Source organism: Parasteatoda tepidariorum, chromosome 4 (assembly GCF_043381705.1).
Source record: "Parasteatoda tepidariorum isolate YZ-2023 chromosome 4, CAS_Ptep_4.0, whole genome shotgun sequence".
Lineage (NCBI taxonomy): Eukaryota > Metazoa > Arthropoda > Arachnida > Araneae > Theridiidae > Parasteatoda > Parasteatoda tepidariorum.
Window position 1 is genome coordinate 50,939,511 of NC_092207.1, and position 26,451 is coordinate 50,965,961.

The window sequence follows — 26,451 nt, forward strand, 5'->3', positions numbered from 1 at the left end:
TCCGCAGAGGATCAAAATTGTGATGGCATGTCTTCGGATCATCCTCCGGGATGTTTCCCAGACCGTCGCCAATAGCCCATTGTGCAGCTCTAGTGCGACGTAAATTAACAACAACAGCAACAACAATCATAGTGGGTACAATTCAACTCGTAGGGACAATTCGTCGCGTGCATCGCCAATCATAGCTGCAACGAATTATTCACACGGCGAATTGTCGCCGAAATGAAATGTGCTCATGGCAAATTTCGCTTTGACGATCTGTTTCCATGACGAATTGTATCCTCGAAGAATTACCTTCCTCATAATTTGCCCGTGATGAGTTGTGGAGACGACATTTTCATCCAGTGAATTTAAAAATAAGACAAAGAGGAAAATTAAAACACAAAACTTACTAGAGATGCGTGAATCAAATAAAGTGTAAACCGTCCCTCAGCTTTCTATTTTATCTTTTAATGATTGGCAACGTTTTGACCCAAGGAGGTGTGTTGTGTGTTTAGTAAACAAATTGGTTTCTGCTCTCTCCGTAGAGTGTGGGATTGAGTTTTGGTTTATGGATGATTTATAATAAGTAGTATAAAAATGGTTGATTTCTTAGCCGAAAACAATGCTTGTGGTCAAAATTTGCTAAGATTGGTTTCGCGGGGAAATGCAATTATTGCCGAGCTTCTTCGTTTGTCTGATGTTGTGCCGCAAGTCTTTCGCCTTGAATCAAAAAATGACATTAATAAATACAGTGATGTTTTATGTGATTTTAGTTATTTTAAAATAACGGATTTTTATGAGAACAAGATTGAATCAAATCCTGTACGTTTAATTTATAGTTGTGCATTTAATCTGTGTTATAACATTTTAACATACTACTTACCGTTGTGTTTGTTCGGTTTAACTAAATTTTGCTTTTCCTTTTTTTTTTTTTTTAAATGTGCGCAATATTTATAAAATGATGTAGGGGAAAGTACTTATGAAATTTGAATTGCTTTTTTTTAATAGTAGGGACAGCGTTTTAAGAACTTAGGCCTGTAAAAATGAATTTTCGGTTTAAACCTCTCTACAGAATAGATTTAATATTTTTTTTTCCAAATATTATAAAATGAAAAGAACAAAGTATGTTGGACAAAAGGTAATTTTGTTTATTACCATGCTGTAATTGGATGCTTGAAGCAATAGAGGAGTAAAAAACAACAAGCTTGTACTTTCAAAACACTTAGAAGCAGTAGCGTCAAACTTTTTAATCGATATGTGCGGACGATATTTTAATTTATAAATTAGATGCAAAACGTACTTTCCCGGAATAAAAATAGGCAATTTTATTAACGGACTCAGATTTCTGACTCTCAATATAGAGAGGGTAGCCGCAATCTGGAAAATATGTTCCCCATAGTTTGGTCAGGAGAGCACTTCAAACTTTGAACCTCTTAATGTTAATTTAATTTTTTGCATATTTCGCTGAATCTCTAGAACTTTTTAAGTAAATTGAAAAGTTTTTGGAATCATTTATAAAGTTTGTTTTTCCAAAGATAATTCCATCCAAAAAACAATTTTTAATATTAATATTTATTCTTTTATTTAATAATGGTTGAAAAAATTTTGAATTGTAAGGTATACAATTTTTTGCATCATTTAAAGGAATATAATTTTGCTTGCTAAAATACAAAATTTGAGCAATGTTGAATAATTTCTGAGGAATTGAATTTCAAAAAAAGAAAAATAATAATAAAAATATTTAAAACTCAAATTTGCAGCAACTAATCGACCGATTTTAATCAAATTTCGTATTTTGTCGTGTACCATATTTCTCAGATTGCTGCTACCCCCTGCGTTTTGGGGGTTAGAAAGTCGAATTTGACAAGAAAAATTTATATTTATTCAGAGAAATTACGTTTTTGTGTCTGAATTCATAACTTAAAATATCGTCTGCACTTAATAATTAGCATATTTGAGGTCACCCCCGCGAGCCATTAAGCTGAAAATGTTAGAAATTATTATTTTATTAAAATGTTATATGCTATGTAAAATTAAACAATGGGTCATATAAATTAAATTGCATAATAAGTTGAATTCATAAACATATTGTTAATTTAGGAATAAGTAAACGTAAAATGAGATTGTATATAGATATGTGTGTGTATAATATAACTGGAAATGATGTAGATTATTTGCATTGTATTATTTCTTTTTAGCAATTGCAAGATAGAGATGAAGAATTTAAGGAAAACTATCTTGACATACTGACTAGATTTTACTTGGCTTTTGAAAGCGTTCAAAAATATATTACAGATTTCGGCCAGTAAGTAGTATAATTTGACTGATTAAATTTATTATTTCTTAAGCTATTCAAGCTCTTTAATTTCATTTGGTTGTTTATGAGACAATAGAGCTATACTAGTGGACTGTTGACAAAATTATTCACTCTTGGCTATTATTCAAAGACTATACCAGCAAATGCATCCACTACATTACCATTATGTTCGATCAGAGGACAGGTGGTAGTTGTGATAAGTAATCATCTAGACTCTGCCCCAAATTACCCAATTGTTGAATCATTTTCAATGTTTACAATAAATTAATTAACATTATTAAAAATTGGAAAATTTTATTTATTTTTTTTATATTCTTTCTTTTTATTTTTCTTTACTCTTTTATATTCTTATTCTTTTGGCATAAAATTTATGTTTTAAAATTTCAACAGCTTTTTAATGCATTGAGACAAAGAACTTTTTATATAAGATCATTGTTATTATTAGTATTTTTGTTCCTTCTAAAGTTTTAAATAAATGCAAAAATAAAAAAACTTATGCTATAATTTAAATTTTCAAATGCTATAATTTCTTTTGATATGCCCAGCAATTTCTGGACTTATAATTATGCTTTACATGCATTTGAGAAAAAAAATATATATATATATTTTCTCCTCATGATGTCACCTTTATCATCTTATTTGTCTTACATTGAAATTGAAACTAAATAAATAAAAATATCCATATTTTTTGCATAGAACAAACGTTGGTAATTAAATACTTAAATTTTTAGAATTACTTTAAGGCCTAGCATATGAGATCTTAAAACTAAACATTAATTGTATTGTTTTTAAATAACTTTAATAATATTGAATGAAGTGTTAAAACATAGGCAGTTGTGTTGAAAATCAGGACAGAATATGAACTGTAGAATAGTTTTTTCAGTGTGTTCCAGAGATGTAAATAATTGAATCTTAAGAATTTTTAAAAAAAAAATTTTCAGGTAGGTTAAATAAAATATTTAGTAACATCTTTTAATATGAGAAAATCTATCTCTACAAAATATGTACATATTATTTAATGTTTGAAGTGTGAAATTAGGGATATACATTTTTCTCTCATGAAAGGCTACTCTGGATCTAAAATGTTCTTTTTTAGAACTAAAATGTGAAATCTCTTATTTTATTTACATTGTTATACTTTTTTATTATTTTATGACAAAAACTTTTTGTTACAAATATTTATTTAATGGCAAAGTAACCTTTTCATTATTCAGTGCTTGATATTAAATTATGATACTAAGCCAAAAATATGACAGTAATTTTATTTTTTGTGTTAATTTTAGCACAGAATCATTCAAGTTTTATTGATCATTATATCATTGAGTTTAAAAACCTTTCCCCCCTAGTTTTCTAGAAGAATTGGACGAAGGTATTTATATTCAACAAACTCTTGAAACTGTCTTAGCAAATGAAGATGGTCGTCAGCTGCTAGTAAATATAATTTTCTTTATTATAAGATAATGTAATGTAGAATGATAAGTAGAATTTTAAGAACTTGGTTTTAGCATAATTATTCTGTAGCATTGATCATTATAATTTTTAAGCATGCAATTGAAAAAACTTACGCATTAATTTTTTTTTTGTTTTGCGAAATTTTATTTTAGTCAGTTAATTACTTTTTATTTAGTAGTTAATAATTATTTTAGCTCAATTATTTTCAAAATAATCAGTAATCAATCAATAATAATCAATAATCCTAATCAATCAATAATCAATATTTATTAGCTCAATTATTTTTCTACTTCTCTTCAGCATTTTAATTTAAAATAAAATTATAAGAACCATCATTAAATGTAATTCATTAAAATATAATTTAGCTATAAAATATTTAGTAAGATAAAAGTGCATTATCATTTAGCTTTCATTTACATAAGTGTTAATTTAGGTTTTTCTTTTCTTTTTCATAATCATTCTTTTAACTCGAATTATTTTTTCCATAAACCTTCTCTTTATATCATATTGCTTAAAAATAATATAAAAAGAGCAAAAGTAATTGTCACTTACTGGATTACTTTTTTTATCAAAGTAAATGTAGTATTTAATATTCTAAATGCAGCATTATTTTTTTTTTTTTACCGTAGCAGTAATACTTTTTTTTAATTTTTGAATGCTTAAATAAAATTTTGAAATGATTTTTTTTCAATCTAATTAAATACTATTCATTAATGTGTTTATTTTTTTAATGATATTTAACTGTTCTGTTTTATGTGTGAGATCATTTTTAGCTTTTTTCAAAAAAAGTAATTTTAAATTAATCTGATTAATCAAAATTGACACTAGCTTATATTATGAGATAATTATCTCACAATATAAATTAGTGTCAAAATTCAAATAAATCCACTTTTCTTACCATAAATTGAATAATGTGCTTTTTTAAAATCAACTATTAATTAAGGAAATAATATACTTTAATAGCAATGGGAAGCTTTCCCAGAATCGCAGTTGTAAATTATGAACATCAAACAGTTTACAGACAAATAATTTATTTATGTACAAATCTTAGAACTTCTTCAAGCTCCTCTTCTCTATCCATTAAAAATCATTCTTCAATGCAATAAAAAAAATGCAATATGCTACTTCATTACACTAGAAAAAATTTACCTCTCCTTTTTCAAACCTCTGAAATAGTTGCAACAGGAGTTGCAATCTGCAACAAAATATCAATTATTTCTGACTTGCCTTAGATTACCCAAAATTTTATTATTGGACTCAAATGTACAATAATGATCAAACTGACATCTTCTTAAATTTCTAATGATTAAAAAGTTATGAACTTTGATTGAGATTTAAAAATTAATTTTTGAAATTAGTTTTGGTTATTCTAATAATAAATGTTATCTAGAGAAACACTTTGGGATTGCTTGACAATTTTTATTTCCTTGCCACCTAATTTTTTATTGTTTAAAATATTTTATCTTTAATAAAAATTAGAAAAGTTTTAATATAATTCAACTTTTAACATCAAAATATTTTGATTTTAATAGATGTATTATAACAATTTATTACTCACTTTTAAAATATGTAATTATAAAATCAAGATTTTGTAGGTTTAAATTAAATTAATAGTTTTAAATTCTACTTCCATTTATGTTAGAGCCTTGAAATTTGAACAGTGGATGAAAGGTGCAATTTTAGCCCCTAATCCTAAAAATTGTTCAAACATTTCAATTAGATTATTCAGCAGAGACATTTAAAAAGTTGAATTTTCTAACTGGTTCAGAACTGGAACCACTGATATAAATGAAACTCCAGGCTATTTTAAAAATAGCGTCAATGTTATTTGTTTGCTTATATCTCTCAGGAATCCAAAAAAGGGTTTGTATATTCTTAGATATTTAATTATTTTTTATTCCTTATGTCAGATAAACTCATTGATCAATGTGAGTGTGGCAGCATAGGGGGACATTTTTTTTTAATAATTATGCTTTTTTAACTAAAGAAAAAAATTTATAGAGAAATAATACTAATTCATTTGGGATAAGTGTTGTAAATTGCCATACCATTATTGATGCCTAGTACTGATTCGTTTTGATCAAAATTTCCCAATGCTACTTTTAGTACCATTAATGCTTAGTTAAATTAATTTTGGAAATTGATATTGTAACTGAAAATATAAACTACTAAATTGCAAATTTATTGAAAAAATGGTAATTTGTTTAGAAAAGTAAAATATTGCTATACTTCTGTTGAAGTCAATGACGTTTTATTAATTTTGTTAATAGGTATGAATTCAAATAAAGCTGTGTATTAAAAAGCAAAATTAACTGGGAAATGGTTCTAATTCGTTTAGGCAAAATGTAAAAATTGACATGCTATTTTTAATGCTACTGATGCTTAATGAATTTTGGTAATAGGTACTTTTGATATTTACCATGATTGCAATTTTAATCATTATCAACTATACTTATGTAGATAAAATTAGTGTGGTTGGTACTTATTAAAACTGCATTAATACTATGCAGTTTCAATATTAATAATGAGAAAAGAGGTTTTTTACGAGTTTTCGAAAAGGATAAGTCCCAGAGAAAATCGCTTAATAGTGATTTTATTAGTGACAATAATAGTGACAAGCACTTAATAGTGATTTTTCGCCATCGTGAGTTGTCCTCTAGCAGTAACATATCAAAAGATACTGAATAAAGTTAATAGTTATTTTGAGGCAATGAATTACTAAAAACGCATTTTGATTGATCTAATAATATAAAGCCACCGTTAGGGATAAAAGTAAGTGTAATTAAAAAATGTGGTATTATTTTAGCTTTATTAATTGTTTTGGTATATATCTTCTGTTTTGTGCGTGATTTTACAGTATTGTTCAGTTCCTAATCTTTGATTGTTTAATTTTTTCACCTGTTCAATGAACGGGTATTCAGCTGGTATCAGATAAAAAAATGTTAAAGAGCTTAAGCATTTTTATTTTTATTCATTTACAGTGTGAAGCTATTTATCTGTGTGGCGTAATTTTGATGGTCATTGATCAGAAAATTGAAGGGATAGTCAGAGAGAGGATGCTAGTATCATATTATCGATACAGGTTAATATTTTGATTTATGACTTTTCTTTTTAAAAGAATATGTTTAAGTGTTTTTTTATTTTTAAGTGTTTTTAATCTTAAGTTGTTTTTTTTTATTATGATTTGATTTCCAAACATACTCACAACCATGAAGACAACAATTTCTTGCCTCTTTCTTGCAATTTATGCTCAATAGACTCAACTGGTCAGAACAAGTTGAGAAAGGGATTTGTGCACTAGTTTTTTTCCCCCCCCCCATATTATTTGCATTGTAAGTAGCAAGTAGAGACTCTTGAACTGTATTGAAATTTAGAAATGAAAGAGTTCAATGACTTGAATGGGCCATTTGATTCTGTTCTTAAATGATATCAGTTCTATCGTTTACATTGTCTTTTTTTTTTTTATAAATGTTATAAAATTATTTTGTAACTCGAACATATTAATTATATGCCAATTAAAATGTCTGACAATATTTATTAGTTTGAGATCTGAAATTTGTTATAAATATTTGTAATTAGTTAAAATAAATATTTATTTTTTTAGTTTAATAATAATTTATTTGTTAACAGTTTCTGTGTCATATTGTCGAGAAAACTCTCGTGGTTTAAATAACTTTCAGTTAAGTTTCTTTTTTCTTAAAACATTTTTAAAAGTTTTCTGTTTTCATTCTCTTTTCTACATTCCTAACAAATACTATCTGGATTGTCAAATAGGGTAAATCACATTCTGAATAACGCATTTTCAGTGTCCGTTAATATTCTTGTCAGCAATAAATGCTTTAGGAAATTATGTATCCTGCAGACTCAATTTTGCTATATTCATCACGATTTAAAACACGTTTTTATATATTAGGGTTAAACTGTGAATTTCTATCCTTCATACAATTATATGCAATATGTATTTTCTTAATTTGGTTGATTAAAAAAATTAGTTTTTTTTAAAAATTTAATTGGTTCAAATACTTGATTTGTCCAAAGCATAAGGTATGAAGTAAAGCGACATGAAGCATAAGATATGAACAAAGTACTGAAGGATAGTTTGCAGGTTCAACTTTAAATAGCTGTACAAAATTTTCTTTTTACAGTATTTATGTAATAAAAAATATGTTAAAGGAAAAAATGCTAGAGTATTTAAGAGTTGTTTTTAGATTAATCTTATAATAATCAAAATTAAATATTTTAATGTGAAAAGCGTAACCCTTTTCCTTGTAACTTTGTTACACCATATTAATTTAAGTTAATTTTATTAAATTTTTAATGTTTATTTCAGTGCTCAAAGATCAAGCATGGATTCTAATATTGATGATGTTTGTAAACTATTACGAAGTACTGGTTATAGTGCTGCTCCCACAGCAAAACGATTGCCCAATTATCCAGATGATTATTTCAGGTTTACTGATTTGGTTATTTTACGAATTGAATATTTTGTGTTTGATAGAAATTTTCTGAAATTTAACCCTTTTGCTTACGGCGCTAAGGTTAAAGCAAATAAGAGATATGCATTTTAAAAATAAGTAATATTTTTAGATTTTTCATTTTTGATAAACAGGAAAACTAATCCTGAGATGCCCTAGTGATTTTTCCTCTTTTTTAGTGTTAGACTTAGTTTACTGCACCATTATTTGTTTAATATTTTCTTGTTTTTTTATCACTTACATTTTACTTAGTATAGTCAAATTTGGTTCCCTTACCATTAAACTTTACATTCATACTAAACTTTAAAAATACTATATTTTCTTTTTGTGTATATTCTACACCTTAGAGGACATGGATTTTCAATTTGCTGTTATTGAACAATAAAAGGAAAAAACAATACCCGGAATTCATGATGCGGTTCATTTGATGAAACTGGTTTATTTGTCTTTCATTTCTTATTCATGTCTGCTTATAAGAAATAAGTTTGTATCGAGTTATTTAAGCAAGTTTTTAATGTTTTTTAGTTTTGTTTTATATTTGTTTTGTTGTATATGACTGCAAAATTCTGGACTTATTAAGTTTTTTTGATTTAAAATCTACTGTTGTATTGTGGGCTTGTAGTTCAATTTTTTTCATCTTTTGATATTTTTAAAGCAACTTTTTCTGTGTTTTACAAAATTCCATAAATATATTTCAGGAGAGTTGGTCTGAATCCTACTTTTATTAGCATGATTATTGGCCGGTTGCGATCTGATGATATATATAATCAGGTAAAATAGATTTATATGTCTACTATAATTTTTGAACTTAAAGTTTAGTTTAAGTTAATTAAAGCTTTTTTTTCATGATTTTACAATCATAAATGTCTTAAATTATGCAAGAAAAGCTGTCTTTAAGTTTTATTATAGTGTTATTATTTGCAATATTCCATTCATTTTATTTTATTTACTTATTGTAGGTTTCTGCTTATCCATTACCTGAACATAGAAGCACAGCTCTTGCAACACAGGCTTCAATGTTATATGTAATCTTGTATTTCTCACCTGATATTTTAAACAATCATCATGCAAAAATGCGAGAAATTGTTGATAAGTTTTTTCCCGATAATTGGGTAATTGAGTTTTATTACTTATAGTTTTATTTTTCATTACTTTTCAAAACTTAAGTTATTTTGTATACTACACAATGAACTATATTTTATAAACATTGGCATCGTTGGTGGGGGAACAGTGGGTATATGTCCTCCTATATAATTTGAATTCTCTCAATGTTTGAATTCTCTCAAGTCCNAGCAATTCCACATATATATAAAAGTAACAAAACATCATAAAAGCAATACCACATTTTTCATTAATTTTCAAAACTTAAGTTATTTTGTATACTACACATTGAACTATATTTTATAAACATTGGCATCGTTGGTGGCGGAACAGTGGGTATATGTCCTCCTATATAATTTGAATTCTCTCAATGTTTGAATTCTCTCAAGTCCCTCTCAATGTTTCAGACAAATAAAGAAAATTTTCAGGAGTCACCATCCATTTGAATTTATGAAAGGTAAAATCACGAAACAGATAAATCTTTTCGCAGAAAAATTTTTTAAATTAGAAAATTTAATAAATTATTTTGTTATATATAACTAGTTTGACTCTGTATTTTAATTTCATCCCTCTCAAATATAGGGCAGCTGTGATGCCCATGTTTGAAAAACATTCGTAGTTTTGCCGCTTTTGTTAATTTGTTCTCACAGTTGGCATGTGAGCACATGAAAAACAATTTATAAGATCAAAGTAAAATCTTTCTTTCTAGATCATTAACGTTTTTTATTTTCAAAATATCTGTTAAGCTGTCTTTGGAAAAAGAATATGAATATTTTTAATGATAAATATTTATATCCAGACCGAACTCTAATTTTAGATTGTTAGATATTATACTTTAAAAGTTCTGAATTTAAGTGGAAAATTGTCAGCTATTCTTTGGAGCATTTATACTAATTCTTTTGTATTAGTTTACAACAGGCATTGCAACTGTCTAAAAATTGATACTGTGGTCTAGGGTTTAATAGCAATCTTCAATTACTTTAATATCAAGAGAAGTTGGAAATCATAAAAGAATAATTTTTCTGTTTCTACCAATTTTCGTAATTAATTTAATTTTATATAAAGTCACTCCATCTGGACTTAAAATTCTCTGCTTGACAAATTAAAGATATGAATAAATTTTGTAGAATCATCATAGAAATCTTCTCAATGTTTGTGAGTACTTTTGTTCCATTTATAGTATTTATTCATAATTTGTTGTTGTCTGGCTCCATCTGTTTCTAATTCCTATATTGATTTGGTATTCTGCAGTTTTTTTCTTCAATCAATTAAATTTCATTTATCATTAGTATTTAAAAAACATATTATAAAAAAGTATTCTATGCTTTAGCTAAACATCTTTCATATTTTGTTAATCTCGTATATTTTTACAACTTAAATTTTTTTCTTTGATCTTTCCATTTTTATATATTTGAATCCTCTGGAATTTTTCTTAATCTAATGGGCAAATTTGAGAGAGTGTTTCTCTCCTTCATATTAATGAGAAAATATTGTTTTCTTTACCTCAGAAACATCAGTGAAATGCAATTTATGTGTTAGGACTAACTAACACTTTAAAAAGATTTAAAAATTTTATTTATTTGTTTGAAATATCTTGTTTGTATGTATTCATTTATAATATGATTAGTGTGTTTGTTATAATGGGACGAAATTTAAAAGTCTTCCTGTATAATAAAATTTGGCAGATTGTCTTTGTCAATATAGTTTTAATGACTTAATTAGGGGTTTAAAAAATCCAAGGTGCGTAAAAATTCAAATCTGGTGTCCTATAAGTTTATTTTTGCTCGTTTTTTAGACTCCTAACTGCCAATATTTTCGTTTAAACGAAAGATAATTTTTACTTACATTACATCTGTCTAGAAAATTCTGAAAATCTGCTTTTTTATTAATTTGCATGACATCATACTTTGTACTAGATTCTACTTTTTGAATTTTAATTATCAATTATCAATGCCTCTTTCTATTAACTTCCATACAGTTACTTTTAGGAATCTGAGAAAGATTGAGTTATTCTGTATTATTTTATGACTATTCAAACTAAAATGCTAGAAATATCTGATGGTAATAATGTCTAGGAAAATGCAGCATCCACGAAAAATGCCTTAATGTAGAATAACGATGCTACATGAACAAATCACCTAACATAAGTTCTAGGAATCTCATGCCATGGTTAAATTACAAAGTTAAAACAGAAAAGTGTAAAGCCTGCAGTGATTCCTAGATTGTTTTTTTATTATTAAAAGTTGGATTGATCGAATTTTTCAATGGGAAGCATATTTTTAACCACTTTATTTTTTTAGATAATATTTAATTAAAAATAATAATTATCTTTAGCGTTCTTCCATGAAAGGTAAATGGTTACTTTTCGTACTGTAATATCCTGGTCCCTAAAATGTTGGTCAGGACCTGAAATTTTGAACCTATGTATACCCATGTTCCCAATCAAAATTTTTACCTAAATTTTGTATGCATTGTAATTGATTTTAGGTCATTAGCATTTATATGGGAATGATGGTAAATCTTGTTGATGCTTGGCAACCTTATAAGGCAGCTACACAAGCATTGAGCAACACTATTGACATTGCTAATGTTAAAGAACAGGTAATTCTTTTACAAAACACATTTAATGAAATTTGTGCATATTTTATAAAAATATTATCTTTGTATTAAATGTTGCCAAATTTACATGATAAAATAGTTGTAATAAATAGAAAACTGCTATATGTGTAAAAATATAATGAAATAGTTTACAACTTCACTTAAGAATTTATTGCATAATTTTCTAAATTTATTCGATAATAGATATGTTAAACCTATTTATGTTTTTTTTTTTTTTTTTACATAAAAATGTTATATTTATATTTCAAGTGCATGAAAAAAAATTTAATGTTGTCTAGAGATGCGATAATAAAGTTTAGCTTAAATTTTTGTGATTGATTTCATACTGTACCATTTTTACTACCGAGTAAATTTAAGGAATTATTGTGACATAATTAACAGGATATATTTAAGCTTTAAAATCTGGAAAAAGCGGGGGAAATTTATCACAAACTTAGCCATGCATCCTGTAAAGGTTTGCATGCACTTAACTTAATGCACTAAGGTTGAATGCACTTAATGCCAAATGCACTTACACTTCTTACTCTCTGAAAACACTCTTAAGTACCTTCATTCATCTTAGATCTGTGAAATTGTAAAATTTGATAAAATAAATGATTGTTGTAATTAGACTAAAATAGACCCTTTTCTAAAAAAAATTCAATTTTCGTTAAAAATGGCACTTGGAACCTTCTTCCACTAAACTCTTCTTTTATTCAGATAATTGAGAAGAAAAAAAAAGACTTGCAAATTTTGAATAATAATAAGTACATTAATTTTAAAGCTGGTTTTTCTTGCTATTTTGAAATTATATTGAATCATCAAATAATCAAGATGCTTTTACTATAAAACTTTTATTGTATAATATTTTTACTATGAATTACATCTTCATAACCATGTTAGTGATTTTTAGTTTTAATCCAGTTAGTTATAATTCATGACATTGTTATAAAGTTAATTGTTTATTTTAAGCAAATCATTGTCTGTGCATTATATTAATTATTAAAAGTGTTTATAGGTTTTTTCTAGAAATTGGAAATTTTCATAATTTAGCTTATTGTTCTAAAGTTATTTTTTTTAATATTACAACCATTGTTTAACAGTCGACCCAATTTTGGGTTTAGGACTAATAATACTCAACTTTGTAGCCTTGTAATTTTTAACCCAACCCAGAAGACAAGGGAACTTTGGGATCAAGTATTAGGAGAAATTTGCTGCTGTGGAGGAGTATGTTACTTAAGTAACCTGCATTTGTGTTGCATGAAGAGGAAAACAACTGAAATCTCACTTGGTTAGCCTGACGGCAAGAGGCCTGTCGACCCATGATCTTTCGTCTACCATCAATCATATTTTACGTCTGCACTGTGGTCATTGCAAGCCTGGTGCTGATTTTTTTTAAAGTTAATTGTTCATTTTTATCAAATTATTGTCGGCGCATATTAATTATTAAAAGTATTTGTAGTTTTCTTTCTAGGGAATTTAAAATCGGTCTTGAATAATAATTTTTTATTGTTAAAAATAAACATTTTTTTATTGTTTAGTCATTAAAAGTTCTTTTCATGATTGCCAATTGTTACCATAACTCACACAAGTAAAAAAATAGCTTTTTTAACCTTTTATTTCAGTGTCAGAGATACCACACTCGAGTTGTGAAAATGATTCCAACTGTTGAACATCTTCTAAAAGAAGGAGCACTGTCTGAAGAAGTAGTGCTTGATAATGTTCCTAAACTTTTAAATGTAGCCAGAGAGTGCAATGTGACTTTAAGATGGATGTTGCTACACACTATAGCATTAACACCAGGTTTGCAATGTTTATGTATTATGTAATGAAGTTTTGAAAAATAATAATAGCTTTTATTACCAATAAAATTAAATTACAATAAACATTTAAGAGTTGGAAACTTGGAAAAATTTTTGAAAGTATTTAAAAATTTGGAATCTTTTTCTTGGGAAGTAAAATGTGTTTTTCCAAGAATAAATTTATAATAAGGAAATCAAATGTTTTGAGATAAAAATTTTATTTATGGAAGGCAATTGAGTAGCAGGAGTTAAATATGTTTTCTTTCATAATCGTGATCAAATTGGGATGTGTTGATGCCTAGGCCAAACTCTTCAATTAAATCCCAATTTCTCCCGAAGAAAGGAGTGCAATAGTTAAATATCTAAAAGGTTAAGAAATCTTATTAAATTAAAATGAAAAGCACTAAAACTATGCATGTTCATCGAAATATAATCTATTCTTAAAACTAATTTTTATATCAATGTAAGCAAAAAAAATTTTTTCATAGATTTTTCTTAAACTTAAAAATATAAGATAATAAATATGAACATTAGAGCTTTCTTAACCTGCTAGGGGAAACATGGTATTCTAAGTGACTTCTACTATCGCAAATATGCCTTATTGGGAAATAATTTTCTTTATATATTTCATTATGATCAAAATTGACCAATTCTGTAAAATTTTTAAAAAAATGATTTAATAAAAATAAACTTAAAAAAATAAAAATCTAACTTTTTTTTTCAAAATTTTTTTATGTATGAAAATTATGAAGTGTTTGATAATAAATGAATTGATATTATATTCCATCCTTATGATTAAAAGGTAAGATCATTCTTTTATTATCAGAAACAAGTGTTAGTCAAGGCAGCTATCGATAACTATTTGATTCTTGTGACTTTATTAGGAAGAATTTTTCCCCCTCATGATTTAAGCTGATCAATTTTGTCGCATGTTTCAAATAAATACTTTTAATGTCAGTACATTAAAAAAATTATGCAAACATATTTTTTGAAATGTTCCATTTTCAAGATTGATATCTTGAAACATTCATTTATTATGGAAATCAAAGAAACTGTAGATTTATTAAAGAACTTGATTTATGACTTTTTCGGAAATAATATATATGTATTTTTTTACATTTTTCTTTGTTATCAAAATTGTTTCTTCAGTAGAATAATTTCAAAAAAATTTATAATTTAATGTTTGTACACAATTTATAAAGTTATATTTTGTTTAAAAAAATTAATGTGATTTTTTTCTTCTGAAAATTGAGAAATTTATTTAGAAAGTTTCATCCTTAAGAGAAAAAATATAATCTTACATTCATTATCAAAAACAAATATATTTTTCTCATCATGTGTCCATATCTATACACTTTTAATTCTGAAATAAGAATATTTTTTTAGCTGCAGAAGTTAACAAAAAATGTCGGCAGTTGAGAGAGCAAGTGATTAATGATAGTCGTTACAATCCGTTGCAAGTTTTCCAACTTCTATTATATACTGCTCAATTTGAACTGAAAGTAAAGGAGGTAACTGTGTATTTTGTTATTTTAATACCTTAAATCTTTTTATCATCTATATGTACATTAATTAATGGATGTATAATTTTATAAAGTTTAATATCTATGTAATCGTTAAACTATTAAAAAAAGTAAGAAGTAAAAGATAATTTAATAATTGTTTACAACATTACTTATATTAAACAGACATAATCATTTTACATAAGATATGGAAACATTTGCATAAAAAGGAATCTTATAGTTTGAATACTTTTATTATTATAATTTCTATTTACTCTAAGCTGCTAAAAATTATTTTTTAAGTATAAATAAACACTTTCTGTATTTTGTCAAATTTCTGTGACTTGAAACAGATCTCTAACTTGACTTGATATAAATCTCTATTTTGTCAGTTGATGTGGAAGGTTTTTAGTGACGTTTTTATAAATTCATAAACATCAGCTTTAGGAAATAAAGTAACAGCAGGAAGTTGTTCATGAAACTTATTCATCTATTAAAAATGGTCTAATTTAATAAATATGCNTGAAATGAAAAGTTTGTTTTCAAACCATTTGAATTTTACTCAAAATTGTTTGCTTATAACAAAAAGTAAAGAGAGCGATATAATATCTCCATGCTTCTCTTAAAATGAAAATTGTTTAAGTATTTCAGTCTGTTTTTGAACAACATCGCAGAACAATTGGGAGTGGGCTCCAAAAATTCTGTTTTGCAGAACTGACCCATTTTCTAATTTCTGGACCTTGATTTAATATAAAGAATCTAATTCAGAAAGTGTAGATTGATGTTTTATTTGTTATTAAAAATTTTGTTTTAAGTTTATTAAGTTAATAAACAGTTAATATTGCTTTGGAGGATATTTTTAGTTGGCAATTTTTTGTAGTTTGTTTTTGTTAGATGTAAGCAGATTTTCATGAAATTTTATAATGCTGTTATGTTACTACTTCTGATACTGTTATTTTAATACAAGTTTAAAGATTTTATTGCTGCCAGTTTGTTTAAAATTAGTTTTTCATAAACTTTTGTTTTGATTATGATCTGTAATGCTTCATTTATGTAAAACTGTATACATTCTATATTTTATGCGAAATTCAGTTTATCTGTGAAAAATTTTCTTTCAGCAATTTTTCAAAGTTTTTATTGTAACATAATTTATTATTTTATTATGTTTCAGATAATTTACAAGCTTGGTTTAAAGATATGGGTAAGCAAATCGAAACTTTGAATTATGATGATGCTACTGCTACTGGAAGAAAAATTGTACAGCTGATTCAAGCTCTTGAAGAAGTATCTAAATTTGTTTTTAATATTAAATTGATTTTGTCATAGCAAACTTTTTTTTAATGTTGAATCAATTTTTTAAGGACATTCATACATAATGTGTGTATTTATTATACCTGAATAATGATCAGAATAGATGTTATAGGATCTGTTAATCACAGTATTAAATTATTACACAGCCTTGAGAACATATTTTTTTGCTTGCATTTTATTTGTATTACTAGAAGTGTGTATATTGAGTTATTACACAACATTCTTACCAATATATTTTTCTTTTTCGAAAAGATTTTGCTGTGCAGTGATATAAATTTCAGTGCTGGAACTGAATAAATAATTGTCAGTGCAGCATTGGACAATATTAAACATTTCATTGTAATGATGGCATATTTCTCTGAAGTTTTTGAAAATGTCAACCAATTCTTCTTGTTAATGTACCTAGCGCAATATGCTATATGTAACACTAAAATTTTTTATTGCAGCACAATATATATNTATATATATATAAAACTTGTGCAGATTTTTATATTTATTTGAGCAACGAAAGCAATTGAGAAATTATCTTTATTTTGAATAATTGTTGTACTGCCGATCTGTTATAGTTCTGCTTGAAAGAGGCAATTGCTTGTGTTATTCAACTTTTTCTAGATCTAGCATACCTACTCCAGCCACAATATATTTTTTAATTATTTCTATGTTATTGAATGGTCTGCTCTTTTTCATAGCATATAAATTATTTTGTAAATAACATCTATTGCAGTGATAAATTTTTTTTGTTGCAAATTCATTTAAGGATGCCTGTTGGCTCTTTTTATTTTTCAATTTATAGTGAACGGTAGCTTGACGAAATTCACTTTTCACTTCATTTTTGCTCTTTATAAATCAAATAGTTTATTTGCATTCATTTTTTTAGAGCAGTCAAAACTGTATTGCACAGTAAATACACCATTTGTTGTGCAGTACAGTTTTGACTTTATTGTTCAATCGAGTTTTATTTTATACAAAAAGTAAAGAAATAACCTAATTCCTACTCTACATTAAATGTTCTGTTTTCTTCATTTAATTTTCTTTTCTTTCAATTTCACATGATAGAAAAAATTCGAATATCAAATAGTATCTTTAAAAAAGCGTATACCTTTTGAAAAATAAAATGAAACTGTGCATTAGTAAAATATCAGAATAACTAAAATAATAACTAGATTTTCATAATAGCCAATAAAAATAGGAGACAAGAGTGTTACAAACAAGCACAGATTACTACTAATAACCAACTCCACAAATGACCATCACCAAGCAAAAATAACTTAAATCAAAAAGCATAAGGGAATGTTGAGGGAGAAAAGTAGATACTGTCTCTCAGAACAGCTTTTGTCATGGTACCAGGGAGGTGGCGATTGCTACAGCAACTGCGTTAGTGTATTTCACGTAAGCAAACTGAAAAGTGTGCCAGAATTGCAATAATTTCAGACTATGAGAAAGAGATTGCTAGAACTGCGACACTGCAGCATTCTAATTCACATTATGCTTAATAAATGGAAGCACATTATTTAATTCTTATTAGTTTTCAAATTGTCTTAATCTATATAATAAAATATTACAAGAGCTAGAACCACACAAACTCATGAAGGCTCCTTGTGCCCTTCAATCAAGCTGAGCCAATATTAATGCCACAACTTCTCCACCTATGGTATATCCTATTTGCTGGTGAAGGCTTTTCTTAAGACTTCAGAACTTATGATTATTGAAAGCACATGTTGGACTTGTTAGAATTAGTAAGTTTATGTACCTTGTGTAAATGCGCATACTGCAACTGCAATAATACTTCTCAGTAGAAAGGTTTGCCCGGTGGAAAAAAATACACTTACAATTCAAGCAGCTATGTATCCTTCTTTAATTAAAAATGAATTCATTTTAGATTTTTACCACCTGTGCTGACTTTTTGTTTCTTTACTATTTTTATAATTTGATATCATTATACTATTAATAAATTTAAATGTCCAAAAAATTTTTTAAATTCTACTCAGCATTATACTTTAAACTGAATAAAAGAATAACAAAAAATTTAAATGAAACTTTTAACATTGAGGTTAATAGAAAGCTCTAGGAGAATTAAAAGTAGTTCGAATTGGAAAAAATATTTTAAATTATCCATGTTCTAATTTATATTCACAGTGTATACCAATCATTTAGTTTCAAAATATTTTCCTTTTCTGCTTTGCCACCTAATTATTTAAAAAGTAAATATAAAGTTAATTTTTTAATATAATTAAATAAGATAATAATAATAAAATTAATGTAAATTATTTATTAAGTTAATTTTTATAGTATTCTAAAAATCTAAGTCTTATTCTGTAAAATAAAAGATCTCATTCCAATGCTTCACAATGCATTATCTTTTTCCTTGAAATCTCTATCTATGATTGTCTGTCTAAATCATTAGTTCTTAAAATGGTTTCTTAGGGCAATAACTACTTAGAGAAACTATGATTATTAAAAATAGACAGCACTTTAAAAATGTCAGTCTTCAGTTTGAAAATTGCTTTAAAATTCTATTTCCTCACATATATTAGTAAGGACATTTTCAATCTCCCTTATATTAAGGACATTTTGACAATTTTCCGTTGTTCCTTGAAAGTCATTAAATGGAGTGCCAGTTGGTTTATGATTATTCATTATTTTTGTTTTGATTTAGGTTCAAGAATTCCACCAGTTAGAAAGTAATTTACAAATAAAACAGTTTCTCATTGATACAAGAAAGTTTCTTCATCAGATGTTAAGAACAATTAATATTAAAGAAGAAGTATTAATAACTTTAGAAATGGTTGCGGACTTGTCTTATGCTTGGGAAATAATTGATAGGTACTTTTTGTTTTATTAACTAGCATTTTACACTTTATTTTTATTATTGTGGAATTATTTTTATATATTAAGGAATTATCTCTAACATCATAGTATTTCACTTGCTTCTTTTTTTTAAATTAAATATGAATGGTGCAACAATTCTGCTGGCTAACAGTATGTTTAATGCCTCTAACATTTTGCTATAATAATTTCAAATTCAACTTTTTTGTTAAAAAAAAATGAAATAATTGTTGGCCATTTTTTTTTCTTTTTAAATTTTAGAATGGTAGTTTCTAGAAAACAGCAATTTTTTGACTCACAAACATGATAACTCATATAATTTTTATTTCTCATGTACTGTAATATTTAGTTATATGCATGCAACTAATTTAGTTATAGTGGCACTTACGCGTTTTAGTTTTTGATTTAATAAAATTTACATTGACTTGACACAAGAGATAAGTGGTACATTTTATGTTAAGACAACTTATGCTGCATAGATTGAACACACAATCAAAACATTTAAATAATGTTTCCTAAAACAGTGTTTTTAGCTTGCAAACAAGATAATTTTAATCAAATTTGCTAAAAAATTTAACTCTGTGTATATAACTAATTTAGTTTCTATAGCAAATATGATTTTCGTGTTTGTATTTATAATTTTTTAATTAACTATAAAATGCAGAAATTCGTAAAAAACAGGTTTTCTTTTTCCGAAGATCGCAATGGTGTTTATCTCTAATATTCTTGATGTTCTGTTACCATTGTAATTTATATTTTTACAGCCAAAAGAGGTGTTTGAATTGAGTAACAGTTTCTGAATAAAATCTGATAATCACTTAGTAACTTTATTTATAATGCCTGAATTCAATGTGCTAAGTTAAAAGTAATGCCTTCATCATAAATTCAATATAGAACTTTTTCATAAATGCTATTTCTAACCTCCTAATCTTAATTTAATTTTTAGTCTCTTTAATAAAAATTGATATTTTATGTGTACTCCATTGATAAATTCCATTTCAGTGCTTCATTTAGATGCTTTTTTAATATTGATATATTTTTTAATTTATTTATAGTTATACTAAATATATGCAACAGGGCATTAAAAGAGATCCAACTTTGGCTATAAAGCTAAGAGCAACATTTTTAAAAGTAAGTTGATTCATGTGTGTATATATATATTTATAATTGTTTTTATCTGACATACATTTGAGTTCAATTTTTTCTCATATATAAATATTTTATGTTTCAAAAAAATCATTTATTATTTTTTATTATTCACTGTTAATCAATTTTTTTTCTTGCTAGGAAAATGTTACTAACATCGTATTAAATTACTAATTATCCATTTTTTTGCCATACTATTTTTATTTATTTATTATTTATTTGTTTTGAATAATTATGTTTCATATTTATATAATAATTTATTATTGGTGTTTTTTTTATATTGTATTGATATGAGCAGTGTCCCAATAAAAAATAGAAAAGGTGCACTTAAATTTTAAATTAACTAAATAGATATTTTTATTTGTTCACAACCACTTTAGTTTCAAAATGAGTAAAGGATCTGTCCTTAAATTATGACATTCAATGCTAAGTGTTAAAACATGTTAACTTGTTTTAATATTGTGTAAATTTTAATTATTCAAGTATAAATTTTAAACTGAAATTCGTTTTGGTTTAAAATATATTTTTCCAATATTCATGTTTATTTCATACGCCTTTTCTTATTTTTTTTTATTTTGAAGAGAAAGGTTATTATTACTTGCGAAGTTTCTTAAGAAGTCTTGTATTCGTTGTGTTATTTATTCAAAATGATGCAATTCAAAAAAGGAATAAACATTTTGCCTAAGTAGATTGCATCATAGTTTTTATTGCAGCATATTAATTTAACATTTGTCTCAATCAAACTTTCTCTTTTATATCTGAAAAAAGCAAAATAAGTGTTGATTTACTATTATGCTCTAAGTTTCATGATGTACTTAAGTTATTTAATTCTAAGTAATAGTTTTTATTTATTAGTTATTATACATCACTATATTTAAGACTTGTTTCACATTATTTGAAGTTAGCATATGATTTTTTTATAGCTTGCATCAGCTCTTGAACTTCCATTGCTTCGAATTAATCAAGCGTCTAGTCCAGATTTGCTCTCTGTTTCTCAGTATTATTCCAGTGAACTAGTATCCTATGTTCGTAAAGTGTTGCATATCATTCCTGAAAGTATGTTTGCCTTAATGGCTCAAATAATTGAACTTCAAACCAATGCTATAAAAGAGGTGCCCACAAGACTTATGAAAGATCAATTGAAAGCATATGCTCAGCTAGATGAACGTTATAAGGTTTTTTTCCTTTTCTTTTAAATCTTATGTAAAATTACAACAGAAATATTTGTTTCAAACTTTCAGTTGTTTGCATTTTAATTGATTAGTTTAATGTTTTTTTTTTATTTATTTTCTGTTAATTTTTTTAAACTTTAGTGACAATTAATCCTTGTTTACATTTTGATGTAAATAACGTAACCAAAGTTAATATTTTTTTAACTGAAACCTAACTTTTTTCTTAAATTCATTTATTATTCATATTCATTGTTTTTAAATTTAATTTATTATCAAAATTTTTTAAATTCTAATATATTTCTTGTGATAAATTGATGATTTTTATAAAAGCGAGTCTTGTTAACCAATTAAAGTTAAAATTCTTGATAAAGTTTAAACTGCATGAAACAAAGAAATTTTATTAAAAGGAAATGATTTAAGTTAAAGAACCAATTGTCTTTTATGTCTGTATAAAGATTGATATATAATAAGTTATACTTATCAATAAAGATATTTTATTGCAAAATTACAATATTTCAATTTTATTATTTATCTTATTTAGAGTAAGAAATATTTAAATTTTTTTAATGTGTAATAAATGAAAAAAATGTTGAGAAAATACAAAACATTTTTTTGTTTGTTACAAGTTACGTGATAATTTTTATTATTTTGATCATAATTTTTATTATTATGTTGGTTTTATTTTATTAGGTTGCAAAATACACTCATGCAATATCTGTTTTTACTGAAGGAATTTTAATGATGAAAAGAACTTTAGTAGGTATTATACAAATTGATCCAAAACAACTACTTGAAGATGGAATAAGAAAGGAATTAGTTCATAAAGTAGCAATTGCTTTACATGAAGGCTTAGTATTTAATCCTAAAGCTAAGGTAATTATCCAATTTAATTATTTCTTTCCTTGCTCTGATTTTTGTAGACAGTTTTTTCAATATTTTATTTCTGCTTGTTGTTATAGTTATTTGGAGGAAAAAAATTATGTGAATGACTTTTATAATTTTTTTATTCAATCTTTAATTTTATCTTCTTTTATTATTTTAAAACAATTTATCCTTATAACTAATATGTTTGCTTATGCAACTTCTGCAACTCCACACACATTCAACACTTTCTTTATAATTCTGATAAAATTATTATTGTTACATTAGCATTGTCAAATATAAATAGTAAAGATGTCAGTGCTCAGACCAAAACTTTATCAGCATTTATAGTTAGATAATTTTCTGCCTTATTAAGTAGAAAATGTTTGTTTCATTGAAACCGCTTTGTGCTTCCATTATCTTAATGCTTCTTTTGTTCTTTTTTTAAAGTACATTCCTTCTACAATAAGGATTAAATTATTCTACCTTCATGCAAGGAAATTACCCGCACAAAGAGTCCTATTAGTACGTGTGTAATATGTGTTAAGAAAGTTCTTGTTAAAACGGACAATTGTCTTAATTTGAAGTTTATCTTTATAAGGTAAATTTATGAGCCTAAAATGCTAAATGACTTCTTGCTACTTCTTACTTTTTGTTTGTTTGCTCCTTTTGTTCTCTTCTTGTTGATAAAAGTCATGGTTTCTAATACCATTTAATATTTGTGTTAAATGCTATTAGAAACTATGATATTAATCATGATATTTATAGATTTACTACTGCAAATTATTTTATCTTGAGTTTTAACATGGTAATTCATAACTTTGTTATCTCTTAATTGTATAAGTAAATTAGGAAAAAAAAATTTCTAACTGGGTTAAAAAAAGAATTGTTTTTCAAAATTGGAAATCAAATTTTTGTGTTAATGATGTTGCAATAATGTTTATAGAATTATTAAGTTTATCATATTTCGAACTATCAACCCTAGTATCAACATTTTATAATTCCCACTGTAGATAATTACTAATATAATGAATGAGGACAAATTTAATCTAAAATTTCACCACTCTTAAGGAAAATTTAGCAATTGTTTAAATTTTTAAAAGTCTTTAATGTGTTTATAATATTTTTTTAAACATTTTTATATGGTGGACAAAAATTTTTAAAACAGCAATAATATTCTAATATTATTTATAGATATAATTAAAATATCTATAAATGTTTTCCCAAAAAATGTTTAATGTGAATTTTTCATTATTTTTTGCTCTTTATATTTCTGTAATGTTTTATTTCTTTCGTTTTTTTTCTTTTCTTTTTTAGTCAAGTGAATTAGTTCCTAAATTAGAAGCCATTGGACAAAAAATGGATGGCTTTCGTCGATCATTCGAATATATCCAAGATTATGTAAGCATATATGGTCTTAAAATATGGCAAGAGGAGATGTCTAGGATAATAAATTACAATGTTGAACAAGAGTGTAATGCATTTCTGAGACATAAGGTATTCCTTCAAATATTTCATTTCAAGCCTGTTTAAGATTCACTCTCTCGTTATTCTTATGTATACGTTATATTCATTTACTATTATCATACTATTTAATATTATATAAGATGATATACCTTAGTACTTAGACTCCGAGACACATCCTGTTTGAGATATTTTTTCGTTTCTTAAAAGATAACCTAGCAAAAATGAAACCTACTTTCAATTATTGAACCTTTTATTGGAATTGAGTTATATCATATCACTATTATGCACATACAGTCGGACTTCTATTTAACGAAGTCGCTAAATCCCGATATTAAGTTCGTTATATGCAAAATTTGTTAAATAGAAAATCACCTTTTGAAATACTTAAACATCACAAAACAAGTTTTAAATTCATAAACACTAGGCATAATTAAAATAGCAATTGTAAACTAGTAACTTTATCTTGTAAACTAGTATTCACTTCTCTATTTGGAAGTTATTTTACAAAGAAATTTCTAAACTCTTCTTCGTTCCTCGAAAAAATAGAGAAATTCGCAAAATGGAAGTTCGTTAAATAGAGGTCCGACTGTATTTATTCTAATATTATTTCTGTTCATATTATTAATAGAATAAAAATATTTACTGAAATTGGTAGAATATATTAAAAAAATTTTGTACTAGTTAAATTTTTTTTATACTTTTAATCAGCCTTTATATATTTGCCCAAAACGCTTTTTCTGCCCTCTGCTGATCATGCAGTTAAGATATAAATTGACATTGAGTTTGCCAAGTTACTATTAATATTCTGTAAGTAAAATTAATCCTTTAAACGAAAATTTTTTCAATTATTATTATTTAGCTGAATATTAATTTTTCATTAATGTATAAACTATGAATTGTCTTTTCCAATTGTTATTTTGACCCTATAGGCCACCTTTGTCATTTTAAGAAACATTAGTTCACTTCAATATTGCTATGATTGCATAAATTTAATATTTTAAAACTTATTTTTAGGTTCAGGACTGGCAGAGTATTTATCAATCACGCACAATACCTATTCCTAGTTTTAATCCATTGGATAATATGTCTGTAAATTTTATAGGCCGTTTAGCTCGAGAAATTTTAAGGATTACTGATCCTCGGTATGTTCTTTACCTTTCTATTAAATATTTTTACTACAAATTTTATATTGTTTTCAATTTTTTCATGAAAACAATCGAAATTACATCAGATTCTTTGGTAATTTGCTTATACTGCAAAATCTATTTGTTGAACTATTATATTTTGAAAAGGTTAATAAGAGAATTATTAAAAACTTTACATCAAAAGTTTAGCAAGAACATAGTTAAATTATGCTTAAACTTAGTTTATGTGTCTAAGCGTTTATTCACACAATAACTGTTTTGGGACGCTGAAGTATAGAAATTTGTTGACAAAAAATTTTTTAGTATAAAAAATTCAAATTCTACTTAATTCATATCTTAAAATAAAGATAAAAATATAAATTAAGATAAATAATAACGAATATAAATTAGATAAAAATATATATAATTAAAGCAAAACTTTAAGTACAAGATAGCTGAAGCTGCCATTAAAAAAATATTTCGACATCAATTTCTTAACTCATATATTTTTTTATCATTTTATTTAATTAAAACTTTGTCTTTATCAAATTTTTAGGTTGTATTTATAAGGCCATATTTAAGATTCCATTTTTACTGGTTGTATTAGGTAAAAAAAAAATTCATTATCCTTCTAATAAAATAAAAAATTATTTTTAATAAGAATAAATTCTCTTTTTAAGGAATACAGCAATAAAATGCACTCTTGAATAAACTGTTTCCCTTCTTTTAAAAATTCTTCTTTATTTGTCTGTAAAAGAAAGCAATATATTGTGATTTATGGAGAAATGTGTGCTGAAGAACCCAGCTCGCCTCATTGAAAGGTGAACGCTCTATTCCCTGGGCTACCACGGCTCTAAATAAAATATTCAATAGATCAAAATTTACTGAGTTCTCCCTAAGCTTTTTTTTTTTTTGATGGGCCGCCCACCCTGCTTGACCTTTGATCCCAATAAATGCACCTGTTTGCCCTTTTGGTAAAAATAAACTGCCATCCCTTAAAAACACTGCCTTTTTATTCAGATTCCATTTTGAAAAAATTAATTCACTGTTTAAATTATAATTACACATTGGTTAACTTATCTGTGTTTATAGGTTAAATTCTGATAGCTATTATAAATATTTACTTTGTTAAGTTTATTCTCAACTGGTTAAATTTTTATAAGTAACTTTTTTTGGGAGGGATATTAATAAATTTTTTAAGTGATTTTAATATTTGAAACTATTTTGTAAATAAATACCCTTTTTTTAAAAAAAAAACAAATGCACCTTTAAATGTTCATTTTCTCATAATTTTCAGTTTAAATTATAGAAAAAA

The 26,451-nt window shown here is 25.8% G+C and overlaps 1 protein-coding gene across 1 annotated transcript in view; it reads left to right on the forward strand.

Annotated features, from left to right (window-relative positions):
- Nucleotides 1-470: 470 nt before the first annotated feature.
- Nucleotides 471-26,451, forward strand: part of LOC107455596 (WASH complex subunit strump) — a 44,137-nt gene continuing 18,156 nt past the window's right edge. The window contains exons 1-18 of the mRNA XM_043043043.2: nucleotides 471-804; nucleotides 2,181-2,287; nucleotides 3,646-3,730; nucleotides 6,733-6,833; nucleotides 8,082-8,201; nucleotides 8,925-8,997; nucleotides 9,186-9,338; nucleotides 11,815-11,928; nucleotides 13,551-13,728; nucleotides 15,114-15,238; nucleotides 16,110-16,125; nucleotides 16,401-16,513; nucleotides 19,197-19,363; nucleotides 20,422-20,497; nucleotides 21,436-21,687; nucleotides 22,375-22,557; nucleotides 23,863-24,042; nucleotides 25,027-25,154. Coding sequence (XP_042898977.1) covers nucleotides 580-804; nucleotides 2,181-2,287; nucleotides 3,646-3,730; nucleotides 6,733-6,833; nucleotides 8,082-8,201; nucleotides 8,925-8,997; nucleotides 9,186-9,338; nucleotides 11,815-11,928; nucleotides 13,551-13,728; nucleotides 15,114-15,238; nucleotides 16,110-16,125; nucleotides 16,401-16,513; nucleotides 19,197-19,363; nucleotides 20,422-20,497; nucleotides 21,436-21,687; nucleotides 22,375-22,557; nucleotides 23,863-24,042; nucleotides 25,027-25,154 — 2,396 coding nt within the window. The 5' untranslated portion in view covers nucleotides 471-579. The remainder of the gene's footprint in view (nucleotides 805-2,180; nucleotides 2,288-3,645; nucleotides 3,731-6,732; nucleotides 6,834-8,081; nucleotides 8,202-8,924; nucleotides 8,998-9,185; nucleotides 9,339-11,814; nucleotides 11,929-13,550; nucleotides 13,729-15,113; nucleotides 15,239-16,109; nucleotides 16,126-16,400; nucleotides 16,514-19,196; nucleotides 19,364-20,421; nucleotides 20,498-21,435; nucleotides 21,688-22,374; nucleotides 22,558-23,862; nucleotides 24,043-25,026; nucleotides 25,155-26,451) is intronic.